This window comes from Piliocolobus tephrosceles, chromosome 21 (genome assembly GCF_002776525.5).
Source record: "Piliocolobus tephrosceles isolate RC106 chromosome 21, ASM277652v3, whole genome shotgun sequence".
In the NCBI taxonomy this organism is placed as follows: domain Eukaryota; kingdom Metazoa; phylum Chordata; class Mammalia; order Primates; family Cercopithecidae; genus Piliocolobus; species Piliocolobus tephrosceles.
The window spans coordinates 43,370,188-43,394,921 of record NC_045454.1 but is presented as its reverse complement, the minus strand read 5'-3'; the positions used below and the strand labels follow the sequence as shown (position 1 = coordinate 43,394,921).

At 46.0% G+C, this 24,734-nt stretch overlaps 1 protein-coding gene, 1 long non-coding RNA gene and 1 pseudogene across 3 annotated transcripts; 2 read left to right on the top strand and 1 right to left on the bottom strand.

The window, feature by feature from the left end:
* The first annotated feature begins 265 nt into the window (after nt 1-265).
* Nucleotides 266-6,578, top strand: LOC111530281 (annotated as a pseudogene).
* A 2,543-nt stretch (nt 6,579-9,121) lies between these two features.
* Nucleotides 9,122-22,921, bottom strand: ZNF426 (zinc finger protein 426). 2 transcript variants are annotated; one of them, XM_023197447.3, is made up of 8 exons: nt 22,628-22,921; nt 22,315-22,401; nt 19,959-20,107; nt 18,611-18,702; nt 17,049-17,175; nt 15,763-15,843; nt 13,663-13,745; nt 9,122-11,986 (listed from the first exon to the last, which is right to left on the bottom strand). In XM_023197447.3, exons 3-8 carry the CDS (start codon nt 19,981-19,983, stop codon nt 10,745-10,747), a joined length of 1,650 nt encoding a protein of 549 aa, XP_023053215.1. In that variant the 5' UTR covers nt 19,984-20,107; nt 22,315-22,401; nt 22,628-22,921; the 3' UTR covers nt 9,122-10,744. The 2 variants fall into 2 exon arrangements, with proteins under 2 accessions (XP_023053215.1, XP_023053216.1); XM_023197448.3 differs by having other exon boundaries at nt 22,315-22,398.
* Nucleotides 22,726-23,834, top strand: LOC111530283. The gene is made up of 2 exons (XR_002727759.2): nt 22,726-22,836; nt 23,388-23,834. It is a non-coding gene; the product is annotated as an uncharacterized LOC111530283 (long non-coding RNA).
* The last annotated feature ends 900 nt before the right edge of the window (nt 23,835-24,734 follow it).

Sequence of the window (24,734 nt, the reverse complement as noted above, 5' to 3'; positions counted from 1 at the left end):
AATTCTTTTGTATTTTTTTAGTAGAGACAAGGTTTCACTGTGTTACCCAGATGGTCTCGATCTCCTGACCTCGTGATCTGCCCGCCTCAGCCTCCCAAAGTGCTGGGATTACAGGTGTGAGCCACTGAGCCTGGCTCCCCATCTCTATTTTTTTTTTATTTTTTTTAAAAGAAGAAATGCAACCGGTAAGACTGCATCTATCCCGTGAGCACAAAGCCTTGTCCCGCCCACTGTGCCACCTATACACACCCGCTGGCAGCTCACCATGGATGATGATACTGAGGTGCTTGTAGCTGACAATGGCTCCGGCATGTGCAAGGCCAACTTTGCAGGTGACAATGTGTCCTGGGCCATCTTCCTCTCCATTGTGGAGCATCCGCGCACCAGGGCATTATGGTGGGCATGGGTCAGAAGGACTTCTATGTGAGTGAACAGGCCCAAAGCAAGAGAGGCAACCTGACCCTGAAATACCCATCAAGCACAGCATCATCACCAACTGGGACGACATTGAGAAGATCTGGCACCACACCTTCGACAACGAGCTGCATGTGGCTCCCTAGGAGCACCCGGTGCTGCTGACTGAGGCCCCCCTGAACCCTAAGGCCAACCATGAGAAGATGACCCAGATCATGTCTAAGATCTTCAACACCCCATCCAGGTACATAGCCATCCAGGCGCTGCTGTCCCTGCACATGGCCTCCAGCTTCTCCCTGAAGAAGAGATTCCAGCTGCCCAACGGCCAGGTCATCACTCTCGGCAACGAGGGGTCCCCGCTGTCCCTAGGCACTCTTCCAGTCTTCCTTCCTGGGCATGGAATCCCATGGCATCCACGAAACTACCTTCAACTCCATCACGAAATGTGACATGGACATCTGCAAAGACCAGTATGCCAACCCAGTGCTGTCCAGTGACACCACCATGTACCCTGGCATTGCTAACAGGATGGAGATCACCACCACGGCTCCCAGCATGAAGAAGATCAACATCGTTGCTCCTCCTGAGCACAAATATTCTGTATGGATCAGCGGCTCCATCTTGGTCTCGCTGCTCCCCTTCCAGCAGATGTGGATCAGCAAGCAGGAATATGAGGAGTCTGGCCTCTGCATTGTCCACCCTACTGCAAATAGTTCTAGGCAGACGGTGACTTACATTATAACCTTTCTTGACAAAAACCTAACTTATGCAGAAAATAAGGTGAGATTGGCAATTTTTTTTTTTTTTTTTTTTTTGACTTAAGATTTAAAACCTGGAATGGTGAAGGTGACAGCAGTTAGTTGGAGTAAGGCATCCCAAATATTCTACAATGCAGCTCAGGACTTGATCATACATTGTTCTTTCTTTTAATAGTCATTCTAAATATTGGGAGGGGCATTCTCTTTTTTTTGTTTTTTCGAGAGAGTCCTGCTCTGTCGCCCAGACTGGAATGCAGTGGTACAACATCGGCTCACTGCACCTCTGCCTCCTGGGTTCAAGCGATTCTTCTGCCTCAGCCTCCCAAGTAGCTGGGATTACAGGTGCACCACAACACCCAGCTAATTTTTGTATTTTTAGTAGAGATGGGGTTTCACCATACTGGCAAGGATGGTCTCGAACTCCTGACCTCATGATCCACCTGCCTCAGCCTCCCATGCTGGCATTACAGGCATGAGCCACTGCGCCCAGCTGGGAGGTGCATTCTTACAGGAAGTCCCTTGCCCTCCCAAAAGCCACCCCACTTCTAAGGAGAATGCCCAGTCCTCTCCCAAGTTCACATGGGGTGGTGATAGCATTGCTTTCATGTAAATTATATAATGCAATTTTTAAAAAAACTTTGCCTTCATATTTTTATTTTGTTTAATTTTGAATGATCAGCCATCATGGCCCCCCTTTTTTGTCCCCCAACTTGAGATGTATAAAGGCTTTTGGTCTCCCTGGGAGCTGGTGGAGGAATGGAGGCAGCCAGGGCTTACCTGTACACTGACTTGACACATTGAATGAAAATGCACACCTTAAAAAAAAAAAAAAAGTAAAGAAAAGAAATGCTAGGTAGACCCATGGTATGACCAATTATCAATGGCACTAGAGAGGACTATCTAAAAGCATCTATTAATAATCCCTCATGACAGCCAGGGGAGGTGGCAGAGGTTGCAGTGAGCAGAGGTTGCACCCCTGGACTCCAGCCTGAGTGAGAGAGCGAGACTCCATCTCAAAACAAAAACAAAAAATCACCAAGTTTTGCAGAATCTGGATTTTACGGAAAAACAAAACCAAACCTTATCTTGGCAGTTAAAGACAAACTCACTGCTAAATGAACATATAATGCAAATGAGAAAGTGTTTACAGCTGCAGTCATGAAGAAAGCGCTAATATATCAAATGTGCATAACAGAACAAGTAATATATTCAGAAACTCTTTCAAAAACAAATTTAATCATATAAAACCACCACAGAAAACTAAGGGACCACAAGTCTTATCTGAGAATAGGACACACAGAAAGACAATTTCATCTTTATGTCATTTATTTGAATGTACCCCCAAAATGAATTATCTTGTTTGCAACAAGAGTGATACAGAAAGGCTTCCATGGCTGGGCACAGTGGGTCATGCCTGTAATCCCAGCACTTTGGGAGGCTGAGGCGGGCAGGTGGATCACCTGAGGCTGGGAGTTCGAAACCAGCCTGACCAACGTGGAGAAATGCCATCTCTACTAAAAATACAAAAAAAATTAGCCGGGCGTGGTGGCACATGCCTGTAATCCTACTCAGGAGGCTGAGGCAGGAAAATTGCTTGAACGTGGAAGGTGGAGATTGCGGTGAGCCAAGATCATGCCATTGCACTCCAAGGCTGGATGCCTGCAGAAACCCAGTGGACACATTCAGCTTTCAGCTTATTCCAATCGTGACTGAAGAGGCCCACCCAGACAATAAGAGTCCCCTTCAGCCAGCAGCTTAGCTTCAGGTAGAGGAATGCATGATAAAATTATGATAAAGTCTTTCCAAAAGATATAGCTGCCGATAGGTAAAGCCACAAGGCTGCTAATGTCAGGCTGCTGCACTCATTCCATTTCCATTTCTATGTGACCAGCAAAGCCTACTGGGACAGTCCCTTGCTGGTCACTGAATTCCTTGGAGCTGTCAAGCATCCAGTTTCAGAAAGAGATTAGTACTAGGTCCCTATCTGACCTTTTTTTTTTTTTTTTTCTTAATAGAGGCAGACTCTTGCTATGTTGCCCCAGGCTGGTTGTGAACTCCCGGGTTCAGGTGATCCTCCCATCTTGGCCTCCCAAAGTGCTGAGAGCCCCTACCTGACCTTCCTTTCCTTTCCTTTCTTTCCTTCCTTTCTCTCTCTTTCTCTCTCTCTCTTTTCTTGATGGAGCTTTGCTCTTGTCACCCAGACTGGAGTGCAGTGGCACAATCTCAGCTCACTGTAACCTCCACCTCCTGGGTTCAAACAACTCTTCTGCCTCAGCCTCCTGAGTAGCTGGGATTACAGGTGCCCACCACCATGCCTGGCTAATTTTTGTATTTTTAGTAGAGATGGGGTTTTGCCATGTTGGCCAGGCTGGTCTTGAATTCCTGCCCAGGCCTCCCAAGTAGCTGGGATTACAGGCATGCACCACAACACCCGGCTTATTTTGTATTTTTAGTAGAGACGGGGTTTCACCATATTGACCAGGCTGGACTCGAACTCCTGACCTCCAGTGATCCACCCACCTCGGCCTCCCAAAGTGCTGGGATTAGAGGTATGAGCCACCATGCCAGGCCCCCTACCTGACCTTTTAAAGAAGGGACATGCTTGGTGGCTCCATCAGGCAGATATTATGGCATGTGAAATATCTAAGGGTTGTATCCCACTTTTCCCCTTCCCATGGCTTCACAGCAATTTACGATGTACAAAAGAAGCCTTATGAATGAACAAAGGCGATTCCACTTGATTTACAAGCAGGTTTCTCTCCACTGAGTTTCTACACCTTCTATAAGGTATGAAAAGTTTTTAAAAGCCCTGCCACATTCCTTTTTTCCTCTTACTTTTGAGTCAACTTTTTCTTGAGACAGGTTCTCATTCTGTTACCCAGGCTGGAGAATTTCGGCTCACTGCAACCTCCGCCTCTTGGGTTCAAGTGATCCTCCCACCTCAGCCTCCTCAGTAGCTGGGACTACAGACGCACACTACTGTGCCCAGCTAATTTTTGTACTTTTGTAGAGATGAGGTTTTACTATGTTGCCCAGGCTGGTCTCGAACTCCTGGGCTCGAGTGATCTGCCCACCTCAGCCTCCCAAAGTGCTGGGATTACAGGTGTTAGCCACTGCCCCCGGCCCATATTTCCTTATGATAGGGTTTCAATCCACTCTAAGCTCTTCCACGTTGTGCAAGATCACCTTCTTTGATTTCATACTACAAGAAACCTCTTCTTTATATTCTTTTATTTTTTCTCACTTGATGTAAGTTCTTTCACCAGATGAGTTCGGATGCTTTAAGGGATAATAAAATGGTTTTTCATGTGCTTTAGATTCACTGAAATGGTCTACTGCATGATTTCTCACGTTTAGCAGACCAAAGACTAAGAAGAGGCCAGGTGTGGTGGCTCACGCCTGTAATCCCAGCACTTTGGGAAGCCGAGGTGGGTGGATCACTTCAGACCAGGAGTTCGAGACCACCCTGACCAACATGATGAAACCCCAGCTCTACTAAACATACAAAAATTAGCCAAGGATGGTGGTACGTGCCTGTGAGCCTAGCTACTCCAGAGGCTGAGACAGGAGAATCGCTTGAACCCCGGAGGCAGAGGTTGCAGTGAGCCAAGATCATGCCACTGCACTCAAGCCTGGGCAACAGAGGCAGACTGTGTCTCAAACACACACACACACAACACAGACAGAAAACACTTCATTCCTTACATTCATAAGGTTTCTCTCCATTGTAACTCTGAACATGAATATTAAAGACTATGGAATACCTAAAGGTTTTCTCACATTCTTTGCTGCATTATTTTGCTAGAGTTGACAAAAAAAAATGAATCCCACACATTGGATGGCTTAAACAACAGAAATTTATTTGCTCATAATTTTGGAGGCTGGAAGTCCAGGATCAAAGTGCAGGTAAGGATGATTTCCTCTACAATGAGTCTTAAAATAAGCATTTCCTGGCCGGGCGCGGTGGCTCAAGCCTGTAATCCCAGCACTTTGGGAGGCCGAGACGGGCGGATCACGAGGTCAGGAGATCAAGACCATCCTGGCTAATACAGTGAAACCCCATCTCTACTAAAAATACAACAAACTAGCCGGGCGAGGTGGCGGGCGCCTGTAGTTCCAGCTACTCAGGAGACTGAGGCAGGAGAATGGCGTAAACCCGGGAGGCGGAGCTTGCAGTGAGCTGAGATCCGGCCACTGCCCTCCAGCCTGGGTGACAGAGCGAGACTCCGTCTCAAGAAAAAAAAAAAAAAAGAAGCATTTCCTCCAGGAATCTCTCCTTGCCTTGCAGGTAACCATTTCTGGTCACTTCACATAAAAATCTGTTCCTGCTACCCTGGTATCTCTTTCACTTCTTATAAGGAAACCAGTCATATTGAATGAGGGCCCTATTCTAACTGCCTCATTTTAAAATCACCTCTTTAAAAAACCATGTCTCCAAATACCACCATTATCTTGAGGTCCCAGGGATGAAAGCCTTAATATGTTAATGGGTGGATGGGACATAATCTAGATCAGCAGTCGCCTTTTCGGCACCAGGGACCAGTTTTGTGGAAGACATTTTTCCCACGGACTAGAGCTGGGGATTAACCTGTTCCAGTTCAGATCATCAGGCATTAGATTCTCATAAGGAGTGTGCAACCTAGATCCCCTGCATGTGCAGTTCAAAACAGAGTTTATGCTCCTATGAGAATCTAATGTCGCTGCTGATCTGACAGAAAGTGGAGCTCAGGCAGTAATATTTGCTCATCCTACATTCACGTCCTGCTGTGCGGCCTGGATCCTAATAGGCCACAGACCAGTACCAGTCCATGGCCCAGGGGTTTAGGGACCCCTGATCTAGGCCATTCCACTTACTAGATTCATCAAGTTCTTCTCCAGCATACATCGGTGTCTGATTAAAGCTTGTGGAACATAAAAACGTTTTGCCACATTTCTTGAATTCAGTTTCTCTCCAGTTTGTGTTCTAAAATGTTTATCAAGGACTGAGTAGCAGGCAAGGGCTTTCCCACATTCCTTACATCAACACGGCTTCTCTCCACTGAGAATCCCGACATATACCTTAAAGCCTGAGGAATAAGTGAAGATTTTCCACATTCCTTATAAACATAGGTTTTCTCCAAGTGGGAGTTTTGTGGTATCTGTCCTAAGGAGTAAATGAAGCCTTTCCCATATTTTCCATATACGTAGAGTTTCCTGCCACTGTGAATTCTTACAAGTTCATTGTGACGTGAGATAATAAAGAAGTGGTTCCAGATTCCCAACTTTCACAGCATTTTTCTACAGTGTGACTTTGTTCACATCTTTCAGGTAAATGGGAACAGAGGGCTTTCCCACAATTCTAACATTGATAAGGTTTCTCTCCAGTGTGAGTTCTTTAATGATATGGAAAGGGACTTTAAGAATTGAAGAATTGGCTGGGTGTGGTGACTCATGCCTGTAATGTCAGCACTTTGGGAAGTCAAACCAGGTGGAACACTGGAGGTCAGGAGTTCGAGACCAGCCTGACCAACATGGAGAATCCCTGCCTCCTCTAAAAATACAAAATTAGCCAGGCGTAGTGGTGCATGATTGTATCCCAGCTACTTGGAAGGCTGAGGCAGAAGATCACTTGAATCTGGGGGGGCGGAGGTTGTGGTGAGTTGACATTGAGCCACTGCACTCCAGCCTGGGCAACAAGAGCAAAACTCCATCTCAAAAAAAAAAAAAAAAAAAAATTCAAGAATTTATCATACTGTTTACATTCACAGGATTTCTTTACAGTGAGTTCACATACTTGAATTTAAATAACTGTAGGTTTTTCAACATTGCTTTACATTTTTAGGGTTTTTCTCCAGTGAGTTTGTATGTGGATATTAAAAAGGAAAGATTATATAAATCCTTTCCAACATTTCTTATGCTGAAAGGGCATCTCTCTGGAGTAAATTCTCACACATTCAACAAGGTTTGAGTGAGTAACTAGTGATGGCTTCTCAATATTCCTCACATTCATAGGGCTCTGTTCACTATGAGTTCATGTTCAAGAAGGGCTGAGCATCGATGATTTTTTTTTTTTTTTTTTGGAGACAGAGTCTCGCACTGTCGCCCAGGCTGGAGTACAGTGACGAGGTCTCGGCTCACTGCAAGCTCCACCTCCCGGGTTCACGCCATTCTCCTGCCTCAGCCTCCTGAGTAGCTGGGGACTACAGGTGCCCGCCACCATGCCCAGCTAATTTTTTTTGTATTTTTAGTAGAGATGGTGTTTCACCGTGTTGGCCAGGACGGTCTCGATCTCCTGACCTCATGATCCACCTGCCTCGGCCTCCCAAAGTGCTGGGATTACAGGCATGAGCCACCATGCTTGGCCTTTTTTTTCTTTTTTCTTTTTTTTGAGAGTGTCTCACTGTTGCCCAGGCTGGAGTGCAGTGTCACAATCTCGCCTCACTGCAACCTCCACCTCCTGGATTCCAGCGATTCAGTCTGGTCACAAACTCCCAACCTCAGGTGATCCGCCTGCCTTGGCCCTCCAAAATGCTGGGATTATAGGCATAAGCCACCGCACCCAGAATTTTAGTCAGAGCTTCAGTGACCTGCAGGAAGGGAAATATCCAACTCCAGCCAACTCTATACATCCTGACCCAACTAAAGGGTGGGAAAAACTATGAAGTTCACAGTGCAGAGGCACAGACTCACTAAAAGAGTGACATCTAATCCCTGGACACTGCCCCTCTCCCCACAGCTTACTACCATTACTAGAGGCCTGCTTACAGCAGTTCCTCTTATCCAGTATGCCATGTCCAGCTAAGGAAAAATTACAAGCATACTAAAAGGCAAAACTTAGTTTAAAGAGAAAGAGTAAGAACCAGAACCAGACATAGCAGGATTGCTGAAATTATCAGACTGGGAATTTAAAACAATTATGATTGAGGCCGGGTGCGGTGGCTCAAGCCTGTAATCCCAGCACTTTGGGAGGCTGAGACAGGCGGATCACGAGGTCAGGAGATCGAGACCATCCTGGCTAACATGGTGAAACCCCGTCTCTACTAAAAAATACAAAAAACTAGCCAGGCGCGGTGGCGGGCGCCTGTAGTCCCTGCTACTCGGGAGGCTGAGGCAGGAGAATGGCGTAAACCCGGGAGGCAGAGCTTGCAGTGAGCTGAGATCTGGCCACTGCACTCCAGTCTGGGCGACAGAGCAAGACTCCATCTCAAAAAAAAAAAAAAAAAACAATTATGATTGATATGCCCTGGGTTCTACTGGATAAAGCAGACAGCATCCAAGAACATACAGACAGTGTAAATACAGAATGGAAATTCTAAGAACCACAAAGAATTGCTAGAGATTGAAGACAGCAACAGAGATGAAGAATGTCTTTGGCAGGCTTATTATTGGCCAGGAAATAGTCAACTGAAGAGCTTGAGAATATGTCAGTAGAAAAGAGAATATATCAGTAGAAACATCCACAATTGAAAAGCAAAGAGAAGTAAGAATAAAAAAACAAGATATAAGAACTGTGGGATACCTAGAAAAGTTGTATCCTACATATAAAGGAAATATCAGATAGAAAGAAAAAAAGGGAAAGAAACATTTGAAACAATAATGACAGAATTTCTCAAAATTAACTGACGCCAAAACACAAATCCAGGAGGCTAAGCAAACACCAAGCAGGACAAGCACCAAAAACCTATACCTAGGCATATCATTTAAAAATAACAGAATATTGGCCGGGCGCGGTGGCTCAAGCCTGTAATCCCAGCACTTTGGGAGGCCAAGACGGGCAGATCACGAGGTCAGGAGATCAAGACCTGGCTAACACAGTGAAACCCTGTCTCTACTAAAAAATACAAAAATCTAGCCAGGCGAGGTGACGGGCGCCTGTAGTCCCAGCTACTCGGGAGGTTGAGGCAGGAGAATGGCATAAACCTGGGAGGCGGAGCTTGCAGTGAGCTGAGATCCGGCCACTGCACTCCAGCCTGGGCGACAGAGCGAGACTCCGTCTCAAAAAATAAAAATAAAAAAAAATAACAGAATATCAAAGATAACAAAAATTTTCACAGAAGCCTGAGGGGGAAAATGCTTTAAGTTTTGAGGATCAAGTATAAGAATTACATCCAACTTTGAGCATAGAAGTGAAGTAAAATAACAATGTTTATTTTTCTAATTCTTAATTGATCTAACAGGTAACTTCTGAAAAACAGCTACAATGTATTAGATTACATATGCTAATTTTGTGTGTGTGTATACGCATATAAGTGAAATACAGTAATGAAGGAAGGTCTGAGAGGGAGGATTTAGGATTATTTTGATAGTATAAAGTACTAACACTACTCAAGAAACAGTACAGTATTATGAGAATTCAGGTAAATATTATGGCACGTGAAATATTGAAAGGATATACCACATTCCTTACCTTCCCAGGGTTTTGAGGTAATTTTAGATATATAAAAAAAAATTTCTGTGGAATTAATGTAAGGCTTCCTACATGCATTACAGGTAGAAGGCTTCTCTCCAGTTTGACTTCTTATACCTTCTAGAAGGTAGAAAACATTAACGTAAGCTTTTCCACAATCCTAATGGGGTTTCGGTCCACTCCAAGTTCCAATATGGTGTATTGGGTCACATTCCTTACTTTCACAGTAAAAGAAACTTTCTTTCCTTTTTTCCCCTCTATTTTCATACGGTCTATATCCAGACAACTTGCATGTGAATATTAAAATAGAGTGAACATTCACAGGCTTTTTCATGTGCCTTACATTCATACAATTTCTCTCCTATGTAATTCCTCCTGTATGTAGAAAGGACTGAAGACTCAATGAAGGCTTTCCCATGTCTTACATTCATACAGTTTCTCTCCAGCATGGCTTTGCATGTGAATATTAAGGCTTTTGGACAAACTATAAACGTTTTTGCTTATTGCTTACTGATTCACTTGCTAGAGCCGCCACAACAAAACACCACAGACTGGGTGTTTTCTCACACAAGAGAAGTTTATTTGCTCAAAGTTCTGGAAGCTCAAGATGAAGGTGCCAGCAGGGCTGGTGGCCTTGATAGAAGGAACTGTCCTGGCCCTCTGGCTTGCAGATGGCTATCATCTCATGACTTCACATCATCTTCTCCATTTGTCATCCCAGTTGTGTCTTTCTCTTCTTATAGGAACACCAGTCAGATTGGATTAGGGATGTACCCTAACAGACTCAATTTAAGCAAATAATTTTTTTTTTTTTTTTGAGATGGAGTCTCACTCTGTCGCCCAGGCTGGAGTGCAGTGGCACAATCTCTGCTCACTGCAACCTCTGCTTCCCGGGTTCAAGCGATTCTCTTGCCTCAGCCTCCCAAGGTAGCTGGGATTACAGGCACCCACCACCATACCTGGCTAAATTTTTTGTCTTTTTAGTAGAGCCAGGGTTCGCCAGATTGGCCTCAAACTCCTGACCTCAAGTGATCCGCCCACCTCAGCCTCCCAAAGTGCTGGCGTTACAGGAATTAAGTAATTTTCGTAGACTTTCTTCTCTCCAGCGTGAGTTCATTCATGTCTTTGAAGTGAACTGGAACAAATGAGAGCTTTCCCACATGTATTACATGGACAGAGTTTCTCACTAGTGAATTTGTTCATGTCTTCGAAGTGAACGGGGATGACTGTAAGCTTTCCCGCACTGCTGACATTTATAGGGTTTCTCTTCTGTGTGAGTTTTTTCATGAATTCTAAAGGAACTGGAACACGTGAAGGCTTTCCCACACTCCTTACATTCATAGGGCTTCTCTCCAGTGTGAGTCCTTCCATGTATTTGAAATGAACTGGAATGGCTGAAGGCCTTTCCACACTGTTTACACTCATAGGGTTTTTCTCCAGTGTGGATTCGCATGTGAATTTTAAGGTGGGTGGAATAGTTAAAAGCCTTCCCACATTCCTTACAGGTGTATGGCTTCTGGGCACTGTGCGTTCGCATGTGATTATTAAGACATGAGGGATACCCAAATACCTTCCCGCATATCTTACACTCACAGGCCTTCTCTTCAGTGTGAGTTCTCAAATGTCCACTAAGATTTGAGGAAACTGCAAAGGCTTTACCACATTCAACACATACAAAAGGTTTCTCTCCAGTGTGAGTTCTTATATGTTGAATAAGGCGTGAGGATGTAAGGAAGGATTTCCCACATTCCTTACATTCGTAGGGCTTGTCTCCACTGTGCGATCGTACATGCATACTAAGGCCCGAGTACTGAGTGAAGGCTTTCCCACATTCCTTACACACATAGGGTTTCTCTCCAGTGTGAGTTCTTCCATGTATCTGAAATGAATTGGAATAATTGAAGGCTTTCCCACATTCCTTACATTCATACGGTTTCTCCCCAGTGTGGGTTCGCATGTGAATACTGAGGTAGGCTGGGTACCTATAGCCTTTTCCACATTCCTTACATTTGTAGGGCTTTTTTGCATTGAGGGTTTCTATAAGCACAGAAAGGCTTGTGGAGTCAATAAAACCTGGCCCATAATCCCTCCATTCATAGAGTTTTTCTCCATTGTGAGTTCTCATATGTGCCTGAAGGTATGACTCATTAATGAAGGACTTGCCACAGTGACTACATCCAAATGACTTTTCTTGTGTGCTAGTTCTCTGGTATACAGTATTTGGTGTCAGGTTGAAGATTTTTTCACTCTGATTAAACTTCTCACCAGTAGAGGTTTTCTCATGCAGAGTAAGGAAATCTTTTCCATACTGATTACACTCATGAGTGTTCCCTGTACTCTGAGTTCTCATGTGCGTCTTAAGGCATGAGTGTTCACTGAAGACTTCTCCGCACTGCTCACAGAGTTCCCCTCCGTTGTGTTTTCCCTCCTGTTGAAGGGATGATGATGATTGAAGGATTTTTCTCAAACATATTAACAGACGTACCCATCTGAAGCTACAAACAGTATAATGGTGATTATAATTGATGCCATTTTTATTATTCGCATTCAGGTCCTGCCCTGTAGATTTATTTTAAGTGGTACAACTTAACTCTTATTCTAGAATGTTGTGCCATCTACTTTAATCTTGGCTAGGTGTGGTGGCTCACGCCTGTAATCCCAGCACTCTGGGAGCCCAAGTCGGGGAAGATCACCTGAGGTCAGGAGTTCAAGACCAGTTTGGCCAACATGGTGAAACCCCGTCTCTACTAAAAATACAAAAATTAGCTGGGCTTGCTGGTACATGCCTGTAATCCCAGCTACTTGGGAGGCTGAGCACAAGAATTGCTTGAACCTGGAGGTGGAGGTTGCAGTGAGCCAAGATCGTGCCACTGCACTCCAGCCTGGGCAACAAAGTGAGACACCATCTCAAGATAATAATAATAATAAAAACATATTTCTGTAGAATTCCAAGAAATTGTTTTTGAAATTCAGTGTCTACATGGGTGCAGTAGCTCACATTTGTAATCTCAGCATTTTGTGAGGCAAAGGTGGGTGGATCATTTGAACCTAGGAGTTAGAGACCAGCCTGGGCAACATGGCGAAACTCCATCTCTACAAAAAATATCAAAAAATTAGCTGAGTTGGGCGCGGTGGCTCACGCCTATAATCCCAGCACTTTGGGAGGCCAAGGCAGGTGGATCACAAGGTCAGGAGATCGAGACCATCCTGGCTAACATGGCGCAACCCCATCTCTACTAAAAATACAAAAAAATGAGCCAGGCGTGGTGGCGGGCGTCTGTAGTCCCAGCTACTCGGGAGGCTGAGGCAGGAGAATGGCATGAACTCAGGAGGTGAGTTTGCAGTGAGCCGAGATTGTGCCACTGCACTCCAGCCTGGGTGACAGAGCAAGACTCCGTCTCAAAAAAAAAAAAAACTAGCTGGGCATGGTGGTGCATTCCTGTAGTCCCAACCACGTAGAAGGCTGAGGTGGGAGGATCACTTGAGCCAAGAGGTCAAGGCTTCAGTGAGCCATGTTTGTGCCACTGCACTCCAGCCTGGGTGACACAGCAAGACCTTGTCTCGACAAAAAAACCAAAAGCAATTCATAGTCTAAGCCAGATGTGGTGGCTCATGCCTGTAATTCCAGTGCTTCTGTAAACTGAGGCGGAGGATCACTTGAGCACAGGAGTTCGAGACTAGCCTGGGCAACACAGCAAGATCCTGTCTCCACAAAAATTTTAAAGAATTAGCTGGGTGTGGTGGGGCATGCCCGTAGTCCCAGCTACTAAGGAAGGCTGAGGTAGGAGGATCACTTGAGCCCAGGAGGTCAAGACTATACTGAGCCATGATTGCACCACTGCACTCCAGCCTGGGTGATAGAGCAATACTTCGTTTCAAAAAAACACCAAAACAAAACTCAATGCCTAGTTACATATGTGGGAATGTGTAAAAGCTCTGAAGAAACAAGTTTCACAATACATTTGGAGCATCCCCAGATTCTTCGCTCCCTCTTGTGTGTATGCAACTTCTCTCAAATATTTCTTATTTTTGCTGACTTCCCATAATAGAATTCCTGATTTTCTCTGAGGGTGGAAGATAAAAAATATCCCTTGCAAATCTTACCAATTGTATCCCGATGGATGTCTGACCCGTCAAAAAGTCCTGCTCAAGTGTAGACCATTGGGTTTCAAGCTGCATTTCCCATCCTGAAACAAAACAGACAAAGAAAAGGACTCAGGCTGGGCGCGGTGGCTCACGCCTGTAACCCCAGCACTTTGGGAGGCTAAGGCAGGTGGATCACTTGAGGTCAGGAGTTTGAGACCAGCCTGGCCAACATGGCAAAACCCTATCTCTACTAAAAATACAGAGGTTAGCTGGGCGTGGTGGTGAGCACCTGTAATCCCAGCTACTCGCAGGGCTGAGACTGAAGAATCTCTTGAATCTGGGAGGCAGAGGTTGCAAGGAGCTGAGATCACACCACTGCACTCCAGCCTTGGCAAGAGAGTGAACCACAACAAGAACAAATGAAAGGATTTGGAGAAAGAAATGGAAAGAGTTGAAAACAATATGACTCATTTCTATTTGTTTCAAATTAAACATGGCAAGAAAAAGCAGAAAAACATTTGGGGACCTGGGCTACATTAAAAATTTGGTTTTTTTTTTTTTTTTTTTTTTTGAGACGGAGTCTGGCTCTGTTGCCCAGGCTGGAGTGCAGTGGCCGGATCTCAGCTCACTGCAAGCTCCGCCTCCCGGGTTCACGCCATTCTCCTGCCTCAGCCTCCTGGGTAGCTGGGACTACCACCTCGCCCGGCTAGTTTTTTATATTTTTTAGTAGAGACGGGGTTTCACTGTGTTAGCCAGGATGGTCTCGATCTCCTGACCTTGTGATCCGCCCGTCTCGGCCTCCCAAAGTGCTGGGATTACAGGCTTGAGCCACCGCGCCCGGCCAAAAAAAATTTGGTTTTGATGTAAATGACCCAAAGGGAGTAAAACTGGCCAAGACAAGGACATGGGGTAAAACTTTTCAATCGTTTATTACAAATTGACGCTATGAAAATTAAAACTGATAGTGAATAGAGAGTATCAGGAAATGAAAGTAGGAAATTTCTGAAAAAAGAGCATATATCTAAACAATTAAAGAAATGTTCTAAGACCCCAGGTGGATGCCTGAATCATGGCTAGTTCTGAACCCTGTACATACTGTGATTCTCCGATCTGGTAATTCAGATGACCACTACGTGACTGACAGGTGGTGTACATAGCATAGATACATTGGACAAATGGATGATTCACATCCCAGGCAGGATGACATAAGATTTCATCATGCTACTGAGAACGATGAGAAATTTTTTTTTTGAGACGGAGTCTTGCTCTGTCGCCCGGGCTAGAGTGCAGTGGCCGGATCTCAGCTCACTGCAAGCTCCACCTCCCGGGTTTACGTCATTCTCCTGCCTCAGCCTCTGGAGTAGCTGGGACTACAGGCGCCCGCCACCTCGCCCGGCTAGTTTTTCTGTATTTTTAGTAGAGACAGGGTTTCACCGTGTTAGCCAGGATGGTCTCGATCTCCTGACCTCATGATCCACACGTCTTGGCCTCCCAAAGTGCTGGGATTACAGGCTTGAGCCACCGCGCCCGGCCGAGAAATTTAAAACTTATGAATTGTTTTATTTCTAGAATTTTTTTTTTTTTGCAGGGTGGGGGTCAGTGGCCAGGGTCTCACTCTGTCACCCAGGCTGGAGTACAGTGGTGTAATCACATCTCACCACAGCCTTGACCTCCCAGTCTCAATCAATCCTCACAGCTCAGTCTCCTGAGTTGCTGGGACAGCAGGTGCATCCCACCACCCTCGGCTAATTTTTGTATTTTTTGTGGAAACAAGGTTCTCGGTATGTTGCCCAGGCTGGTCTTGAACTCCTGTGCTCAATGATTTCACCCACCTAGGCCTCCCAATGTGTGGGGATTATAGGCGTGGGCCACCATGCCTAGCCAAGTTTTCCATTTGATATTTTTGGACCATGGTTGAATGCAGATAACTGAAACCTTGAAAAGTGAAATCACAGACAAGGGGGGACTGTTCTGTAAGTAAAAGCGTGTGGGAAGTTAAATATTTCCTAACTGTATCTAAACCTGCATGGAGAAAGTACACGTTAAAAAGTTTCCTAATTATGCTTCCAAACGGACTGAACTTCTCATCAGCCAGAGTTGTTCTTCATGAACACTCACCTTGGAGAACTCCTCCCCGAACTGTCCTAGACTCTTCTTGTTCCAACCAAGAGATCAGACTGGGTTTGATGATCTGGCCTCCTGAGCACAGAGAAATACATTAATGGAAGAGGCTCATACAAGAGATTACAAACCTTTCTATGACTCAGGAACTACAGACCTAATGAAAGTGATGAAGCTATTTCAAAAGGGCTAAAAATGCAAATAACAACTCTGACTATGCCCCAAACAGTCTGGTTACTTCTGTCCCCTAAATCCGAAATTCAGGCTTATGTACCCATTTAAAAAGCACTAAGACTTTTGATCAGACACAAAATAATGGCCAGGTGTAGTGGTTCATGCCTGTAATCCCAGGACTTTGGGAGCCTGAGGCAGGAGGATCACTTTAGGTCAGGAGTTCGAGACCAGCCTGGCCAACATGATGAAACCCCATCTCTTCTAAAAATACAAAAAAAAAAAAAAAATTAGCCAGGTGTGGTGGCGCATGCCAGTAATCCCAGCTGTTCCCAGCTGTTCGGGAGGCTGAGGCACAAGAATTGCTTAAATCCAGGAGGCAGAGGTTGCAGTGAGCCAAGATCATGCCAAGGCACTCCAGCCTGCATGACAGAGTGAAACTGTCTCAAAACAACAAGAACGACAACAACAACAAATACGAAATAAGGAAGTATAACAGAGATCTTCGTTCTTCTGGAGAAACAACTACCCCAGTGTTTTTGAAAACATTATTGTGCATCACAGTCATCCAGAGAACTTTTCTTTTTTTTTTTTTTTTTTTGAGACGGAGTCTCGCTCTGTCGCCCAGGCTGGAGTGCAGTGGCCGGATCTCGGCTCACTGCAAGCTCCGCCTCCTGGGTTTACGCCATTCTCCTGCCTCAGCTTCCCGAGTAGCTGGGACTACAGGCGCCCACCACCTCGCCGCCTAGTTTTTTTGTATTTTTTAGTAGAGATGGGGTTTCACTGTGTTAGCCAGGATGGTCTCGATCTCCTGACCTCGTGATCCGCCCATCTCGGCCTCCCAAAGTGCTGGGATTAAGAGAACTTTTCAAATACAGATGACTGGACTCCAATTCCAGGTTTCTGGGTGCAGAAGGAAAATGTACATTTCTAACAGGCAGATGGTGTTGCTATTAATCTTGGACCACACTTTGATAATGGTCACAGTAGATTAAAATCTATTTAGGACAGGGACTATGTCCTTTGTATTCAGAGTTGACATTGCCAATGCTGCAAAACAGTAAGTACATATCAGTTCCACAGGAGGCTGCAAGGGATGAGGCCAGTCTCACCCACTGTGGCCAGGTTCTTGTAGTTCTCCAGCATCACGTCACTGTAGAGGCTTCTCTGAGTTGGGTCCAGTAAAGTCCACTCCTCCTGGGTGAAGTCCACAGCCACATCGTCGAAGGTCACCGAATCCTAAAGCATCACACACAACACTGGTTGGAGCCAAGTAACAAGTCCATCAGCGTTTACTGGAGAATGAGGAAGGGGGACCCAATGCCTATGCAGGATTCCAAGGGCTGCAATGGCCAGCCCCAGGGTTTAGGGTCCTAGAAACTCCGCACTCCCTAAACATACTCACTGTCATCTCCTCCACTCATGGCTCATTAATGGCACTCCTTGAATATGAATTTATCTCAGCACAGCCAGACTAGGAAGATCTTTTTTTTTTTTTTTTTCCCTGAAATGGAATCTCACTCTGTCACCCAGGCTGGAGTACAGTGGTGCGATCTCAGCTCACTGCAACCTCCGCCTCCCGGGTTCAAGCAATTCTCCTGCCTCAGCCTTCCAAGTAGCTGAAATTACAGGCACGTGTCACCATTTCCGGCTAATTTTTGTATTTTTAGTAGACATCGGGTTCCACCATACTGGCTAGGCTGGTCTCGAACTCCTGACCTCATGATCTGCCCCCTTCAGCCTCCCAAAGTGCTGGGATTACAGGCATGAGCCACCGTGCCTGGCCAAGATCTCATCTTATTTCCATCTATTTGAGCACATTGTTCAGCACGTTCCAGACATCTGATCAATGCTGATAAACAACTTGAGGAAAGGACACTTTATTTTTTTTTATTTTTTTGAGACAGAGTCTCACTCTGTTGTCCAGGCTAGAGTGCAGTGATGCAATCACAGCTCACTGCAGCCTCAACTTCCAGGGCTCAAGTGATCCTCCCACTTCAGCCTCCCAAGTAGCTGGGAGTCCAGTCATGCACCAATTTGCCCATCTAATTTTTAAATTTTTGGTAGAGACGGGGTCTCACTATGTTGCTCAGGCTGGTCTTGAACTCCTGTACTCAAGCAATCTGCCTGCCTCAGCCTCCTAAAGTACTGGGATTATGGGTGTAAGCCACCATGCCCAGCCTGGGATGATTTCCAAGTTAACACCTTCCTATATGGGAGGCCCCATTCTTTGGGGAAATTCAAATGGGGATTCAATCCTTGAGTGACTCTTTATTTGCTTTAAGAAGCGTGGAGACGCCGGGCGCGGTGGCTCACTCCTGTAATCCCAGCACTTTGGGAGGCTGAGGCGGGCGGATCACGAGGTCAAGAGATCGAGACCATGGTGAAACCCCGTCTCTACTAAAAATACAAAAAATTAGATGGGTGTGGTGGCGGGCGCCTGTAGTCCCAGCTACTTGGGAGGCTGAGGCAGGAGAATGGCGTGAACCTGGGAGGCGGAGCTTGCAGTGAGCCGAGATCGCGCCACTGCACTCCAGCCTGGGCAAAAGAACAAGACTCTGTCTCAAAAAAAAAAAAAACAAAGAAGCCTAGAGACAAGTCTATCTAGAGGGAAATGTGTCTACCTGGTGGATGCAAGTATGTCACTACGTATAAGGACACAGCTGCTTTTTACCTGATAACAATCTGTTAGGCAGTCAGACACTATCCTTCCTGCTGGTGTCTTTTCCTCATGAAGGCAAACTGGGTCCCCAGAAAGATAATGTCCTGTAAGAAAACGAAAAGCATGAGAACTCCAAGCTGACCATAATCTCCACATCCACCTACCTAGAGGTCATTACCTCCTAGTATGAAATTCCCACATATTCCTGCAAAATCAGGAAAACACACACGAGGCCAGTTGCAGTGGCTCACATCTGTAATGCTAGTGCTCTGGGAGGTTGAGGTGGGAGGACTGCTTGAGGCGAGGAGTTTGAGATCAGCCTGGGCAACACAGTGAGACTCCGAATCTACAAAAAAATTTCACAAGAGCCTGGCGTGGTAATGCACAGCTGCAGTCTCACCTCCCTGCAGAGGCTGAGGCAGGAAGATTGTTAAGCCTAGGAGTTCAAGACCACCCTGGGCAACCTAGTGAACATAGACCCCCTCATCTCTACAAAAATAATTTTTTTTTTTTTTTTTTTTTTTTTTTTAAGACAGAGTCTCGCTCTGTCGCCCAGGCTGGAGTACAGTGGCCGCATCTCAGCTCACTGCAAGCTCCGCCTCCCGGGTTTACGCCATTCTCCTGCTTCAGCCTGCGGAGTAGCTGGGACTACAGGCGCCCACCACCTCACCCGGCTAGTTATTTTTGTGTGTGTGTGTTTTTAGTAGAGACGGGGTTTCACCGTGTTAGCCAGGATGGTCTCGATCTCCTGACCTCGTGATCCGCCCGTCTCGGCCTCCCAAAGTGCTGGGATTACAGGCTTGAGCCACTGCACCCGGCCAAAAATAATTTTTTAATCAGTCTGGCACAGTGGCATGTGCCTGTAGTCCCAGGTACTTGGGAGGTGGAGGTGGGAGGATTGCTTGAGCCCAGGAGTTTGAGGCTGTGGTGAACTATGGACACACCACTGCACTCCAGCCTGGGCAAAAGAGTGAGACTTTGTATCAGAAAAAAAAAGAAAGAAAGAAAGAAAACACAAACATACAACCTACTGCCATACAATGCCAGAGCAGTCCTAAAGGTGACGATGAGCTGTGCTGCCCGTCAGGGAAAGTACAATGGTGTCATTTCACCCATAAGAAAATATACACCCAGAGCATGTGACTCTAGCATGCTGATTAAAATTCACGAAGGAGATTATGCAGTACTGTTTCCAAAACCCATAGCCAGGCAAGGGCTGACTCACAAAAGAGCACATTCTGGCTCCCCTCAGCACCTTCCAAACGAATCAGCAACATGACCAGCAGCCCAAACCACTAGACCCTATATTGTGCAGAGGGAACCTAGGGCATGATATCCGAAAAAGAGCAACAGGGCTTACCATGGGACAAATCAACAGCTGCCATCTTGTGAGATGAGAAAGTGCCAGAACCCTCCTTTCATTGATGCCAACATCACTTCAGGACACCTCATTAATCTAAACGGACAGTGGCAATCTCCATTCCTCTTTAAACAGGGTTACTGGGATTCCTGTTGGTATTAATCAATAATCAACAAGCAGTACTTCATCATCAGTCATTAAAACATATACATTGGCTGGGGCAGTAGCTTATGCCTGTAATCCCAGCATTTTGGGAGGCTAGGGTGGGAGGATTGCTTCAGTCCAGAAGTTTGAGACCAGCCTTGACAACATAGCAAGACCCTATCTCTAAAGAAATAAAAATAAAAATAAGTTAAAAAAAAAAAAAAAAACTTGAAGCGGTAAACCAGAACCTGAATGCAAGTACAAGTTTTGCACACACACATTAAAAAAAAAAACAGGCAGGGCGCGGTGGCTCAAGCCTGTAATCCCAGCACTTTGGGAGGCCGAGATGGGCGGATCACGAGGTCAGGAGATCGAGACCATCCTGGCTAACACGGTGAAACCCCGTCTCTACTAAAAACTACAAAAAACTAGCCGGGCGACGTGGCGGTGCCTGTAGTCCCAGCTACCCGGGAGGCTGAGGCAGGAGAATGGCGTGAACCCGGGAGGCGGAGCTTGCAGTGAGCTGAGATCTTGCCACAGCACTCCAGCCTGGGTGACAGAGCGAGACTCCGTCTCAAAAAAAAAAAAAAAAAACAAACCTCACAATACACTTTAAGTATTGGGTAGCCTCAACAGGGCCTTGATTGGAAACACTCAAATTAAACAAACCTGCATTCCCAGGTCACACTGTCAGAGAGGCAAGGCCAAATTGCTCTGTGCCTAACACTGGTCTGTTATATGGGTCTTCAAAGAGAAGACCTTTTCATAGTATTTATCTGGTTAAATTTCTTTCCACCAAAGTTTGGTTTTACTTGGCCGGGCGCGGTGGCTCACGCCTGTAACCCCAGCACTTTGGGAGGCCGAGGCCAGCGGATCATGAGGTCAGGAGTTCAAGACCAGCCTGACCAACACAGTGAAACCTCGTCTCTACTAAAAATACAAAAATTAGCCGGGCATGGTGGTGTGCACCTGTAATCCCAGCTACTCAGGAGGCTGGGAGAATCGCTCAAACCTGGGAAGTGGAAGTTGCAGTAAGCCGAGATCGCGCCACTGCACTGCAGCCTAGGTGGGTGACAGAGCAAGACTCCGTCTCAAAAAAAAAAAAAAAAAATTAATGACAATCATTAAACATGAAACAGTGGCTCAAACAATGACCTACAGAATGGGAGTCAAATAATGATTAACAGTGAACGTTCCACAGTTAATTATCCATGAACCAAATTCACAAAAACTCTACAGGCCTCATTCTACCAATAAGACTAAAACCCTAAAGTCACAAAAACCACAGTTCTGGATTCCTGGTATGGATCACACCTACTCCCAAGGGTCTCAAACTGGGGGTCCTAGGGCTGACTAAGCCCACAAACATTCAGTTTAGTGGCATCTGTATAGAATATTTTACTTTTTTTTTTTTTTTTGGAGAGATGGAGTCTTGCTGTGTTGCCCAAGCTGGTCTTAAACTCCTGGGCTCAAGAGATCTTCCTGCCTCAGCCTCTCAAAGTGCTGGGATCACAGGTGTGAGCCACTGTACCCAGCCAACTTTTTTTTTTTTCATTGATATATAATCAATGTAGCTTAAAATACACACATCCTTTGTTTTTTTTTTTTTTTTAAACAGAGTCTCACTCTGTCACCCAGGCTGGAGTGCAGTGGCGTGATCTCGGCTCAGTGCAACCTCCACCTCCTGGGTTCAAGTGATTCTCCTGCCTTAAGCCTCCCAAGTAGCTGGGATTACAAAGTCCCACCACCACACCCAGCTAATTTTTTCTTTTTTTTTTTTTTGTATTTTTAGTAGAGACAGGATTTCACCATCTTGGCCAGGCTGGTTTCAAACTCCTTAATCCAACCACCCAGTTAACTGTAAATTTGATGATTGTGATACTAAAACAATAAAGCCTTCATCCTTTTCTTCTGGAGGTCTGATTGTGAAGCTCTCTTGGAATGTACGGGCCTAGGAACTCCATTCAAAGAGAGTAAGTTATTATTTTTAGTATTTTTTAGTACAAAGACTTGGCGGTCTACAAACGTTAGTATTCACATACACAAATATGCACACCCTATAAACCTAGTATCTTTATCTTTCGCCATGAAAGTAATAGTCAAAAATAAAATACAACGCACAAAGACGAAACCAAACTTACAGAGGAAATATTCGTTTGCATAAGAAAAGACAGAAAAGGCCCCCTAGAACCAACTTTCATCCAGTGCTTACCGAACTCAGAAATCGCCAGGTCCCTGAACCGGAAGGACCCTGGGGACGGAGCCAACGTGGATGCAAAAGGCGGAAATTATTTTCCTGCTGGAAAAAAATTCACAAACCCTGCTTTGGAGGCCTTTGGAGAGGGGAGCACAGATGAAAACACCCTGCGGACACCGCAACTAGACGCCCGACTGCTCCCGGGGAGCGACGGTCCAAGCGGACGCCAGCGGCCCCTATGGACGCGAGAGGAGTGGGCCAGGCCTCTCTAAGGTCCGGGCCAAATCCGTCCTTTACCCCCAAACCACTTCATCTCCGCGGAACTCACCAACGACAGAGAGGCCCTAACTCTGAAAGGCAAAAAGCCTCTCAGGCGCTCACAGCTGGCGTCACAGAATGATGGGCGCCCCGCTGACGTCATTTCAGCTCTCCGCCACGGGCCGGGCGGGGTTTTGGTACTGGAGTTTCTACTATGTAAGACCTCCTCCAGGCGGCAAAATTCTAGTTTTCTCCTGCTTGGCTGCGGAGGACGTTAAGGTGGGCTCAGCGCGGGGGCTGCAGGCAGAAGTGGGCCCAGAGGACAAGGTCGAGGTTAGAGCCAGGCCTGTGGGCCGGGCTACGGGCAAGCGGCGGGGCCCGCTCTCGGGGGCGGCGAGGAAGGTGGGGCCAGGCCCAGAAGAAAAGGTTGAAGTTACAGCCAGGCCTGCCGGCGAGGCCACAGCGGGGCGCGCCCGTAGGGGAAGGAGCCAATGTGTTATGCATCTAGAAAATACATAACTACGTATTTTGCTGTGTTACTATTTCAACATTTGATGTAAAAAACATTTTCTATGCAGCCAAAAGAATTGTTTTTAAAAATAATTTCTGGGTTTTTTGCCTTGCTTTAAAACGTCTTTGCTTTCTTTTTTTCTTTTTTTTTGTTTTGAGACAAAGTCTCACTTTGTCACCAAGGCTGGAGTTCAGTGGAGCCATCTCAGCTCACTGCAACCTCTGCCTCTCAGGTTCAAGGGATTCTCCTGCCTCAGCCTCCCAAGTAGCTGGGATTACAGGCACGTCCGACCACACCCTGCTAATTTTTGTCTTTTTAGTAGAGACAGAGTTTTGCCATGCTGGCCAGGTTGGTCTTGAACTCCTTGTCAGGCTTCTGGGCCCAAGCTAAGCCATCAGAACCCCTGTGACCTGCACGTATACATCCTGATGGCCCTGAGCAACTGAAGAACCATCAAAGAAGTGAAACAGTCAGTTCCTGCCTTAACTGATGATGTTCCACCATTGTGATTTGTTCCTGCCTCACCCCAACTGATCTCTTGACCTTGTGACATTCTTCTCCTGGGCAATGAGTCTCAGGAGTTCCCCACCCAGCACCTTGTGACCCCCGGCCCTGCCTGCAAAACGTAACCACCTTTAACTGTAACTTTCCATTACCTACCTAAATCCTGTAAAACTGCCCCACCCCTATCTCTTTTTGCTGACTCCTTTCTCAGACTCAGCCCACTTACACCCAAGTGAATAAACAGCCTTGTTGCTCACACAAAGCCTGTGGTCATCTCTACACACAGATGCGTGTAACATTTGGTTCCAAAACCCAGGACGGGGGACTCCCTCAGGAGACCAGCCCCGGTCCTCACCCTCACTCTGTGAGGAGCTCCACCTACATCCTCGGATCCTCAGATCAGCCCAAGGAACATCTCACCAATTTCAGATTGGGTAAGCAGTCTCTTCACTCTCTTCTCCAGCCTCTCTCACTACCCTTCAATCTCCCTGTCCTTCCAATTCCAGCTATTTTTCCTCTCTAGTAGAGACAAAGGAGACACATTTTATCTGCGGACCCAAAACTGTGGCACCAATCACAGACTCAGGAAGACAGTCTTTCCTCGGTGGCGAATCACTGTAGGGATGCCTGCCTGATTATTCACCTACATTCCATTGGTGTCTGAGCACCCCCAGGACTCCTGCCTTGGTCATTCACCCACATTCCCTTGGTGGCAAGTCAATTGTAGGGATGCCTGCTTTGGCTGCTCACCCCCACCCCACTGCCTTCTCCGTGTCTCTACCTTTCTCTTTAAATTTATCTCCTTCACGATGGGCAACTTCTACCCTCCATTCCCCGTTCTTCTCCCTTAGCCTGTGTTCTCAAGAACTTAAAACCTATTCAACTCACACCTGACCTAAAACCTAAACAATTTATTTTCTTCTGCAACACCGCTTGGCCCCAATACAAACTTGACAATGGTTCTAAATGGCCAGAAAACAGCACTTTTGATTTCTCCATCCTACAAGATCTAGATAATGTTTGTCATAAAATGGGCAAATGGTCTGAGGTGCCTGACGTCTAGACATTCTTTACACATCGGTCCCTCCCTAGTCTCTGCTCCCAATGCGACTCATCCCAAATCTTTCTTCTTTCCTCTCTGAGTTCTTTGAATCCTCCTTTT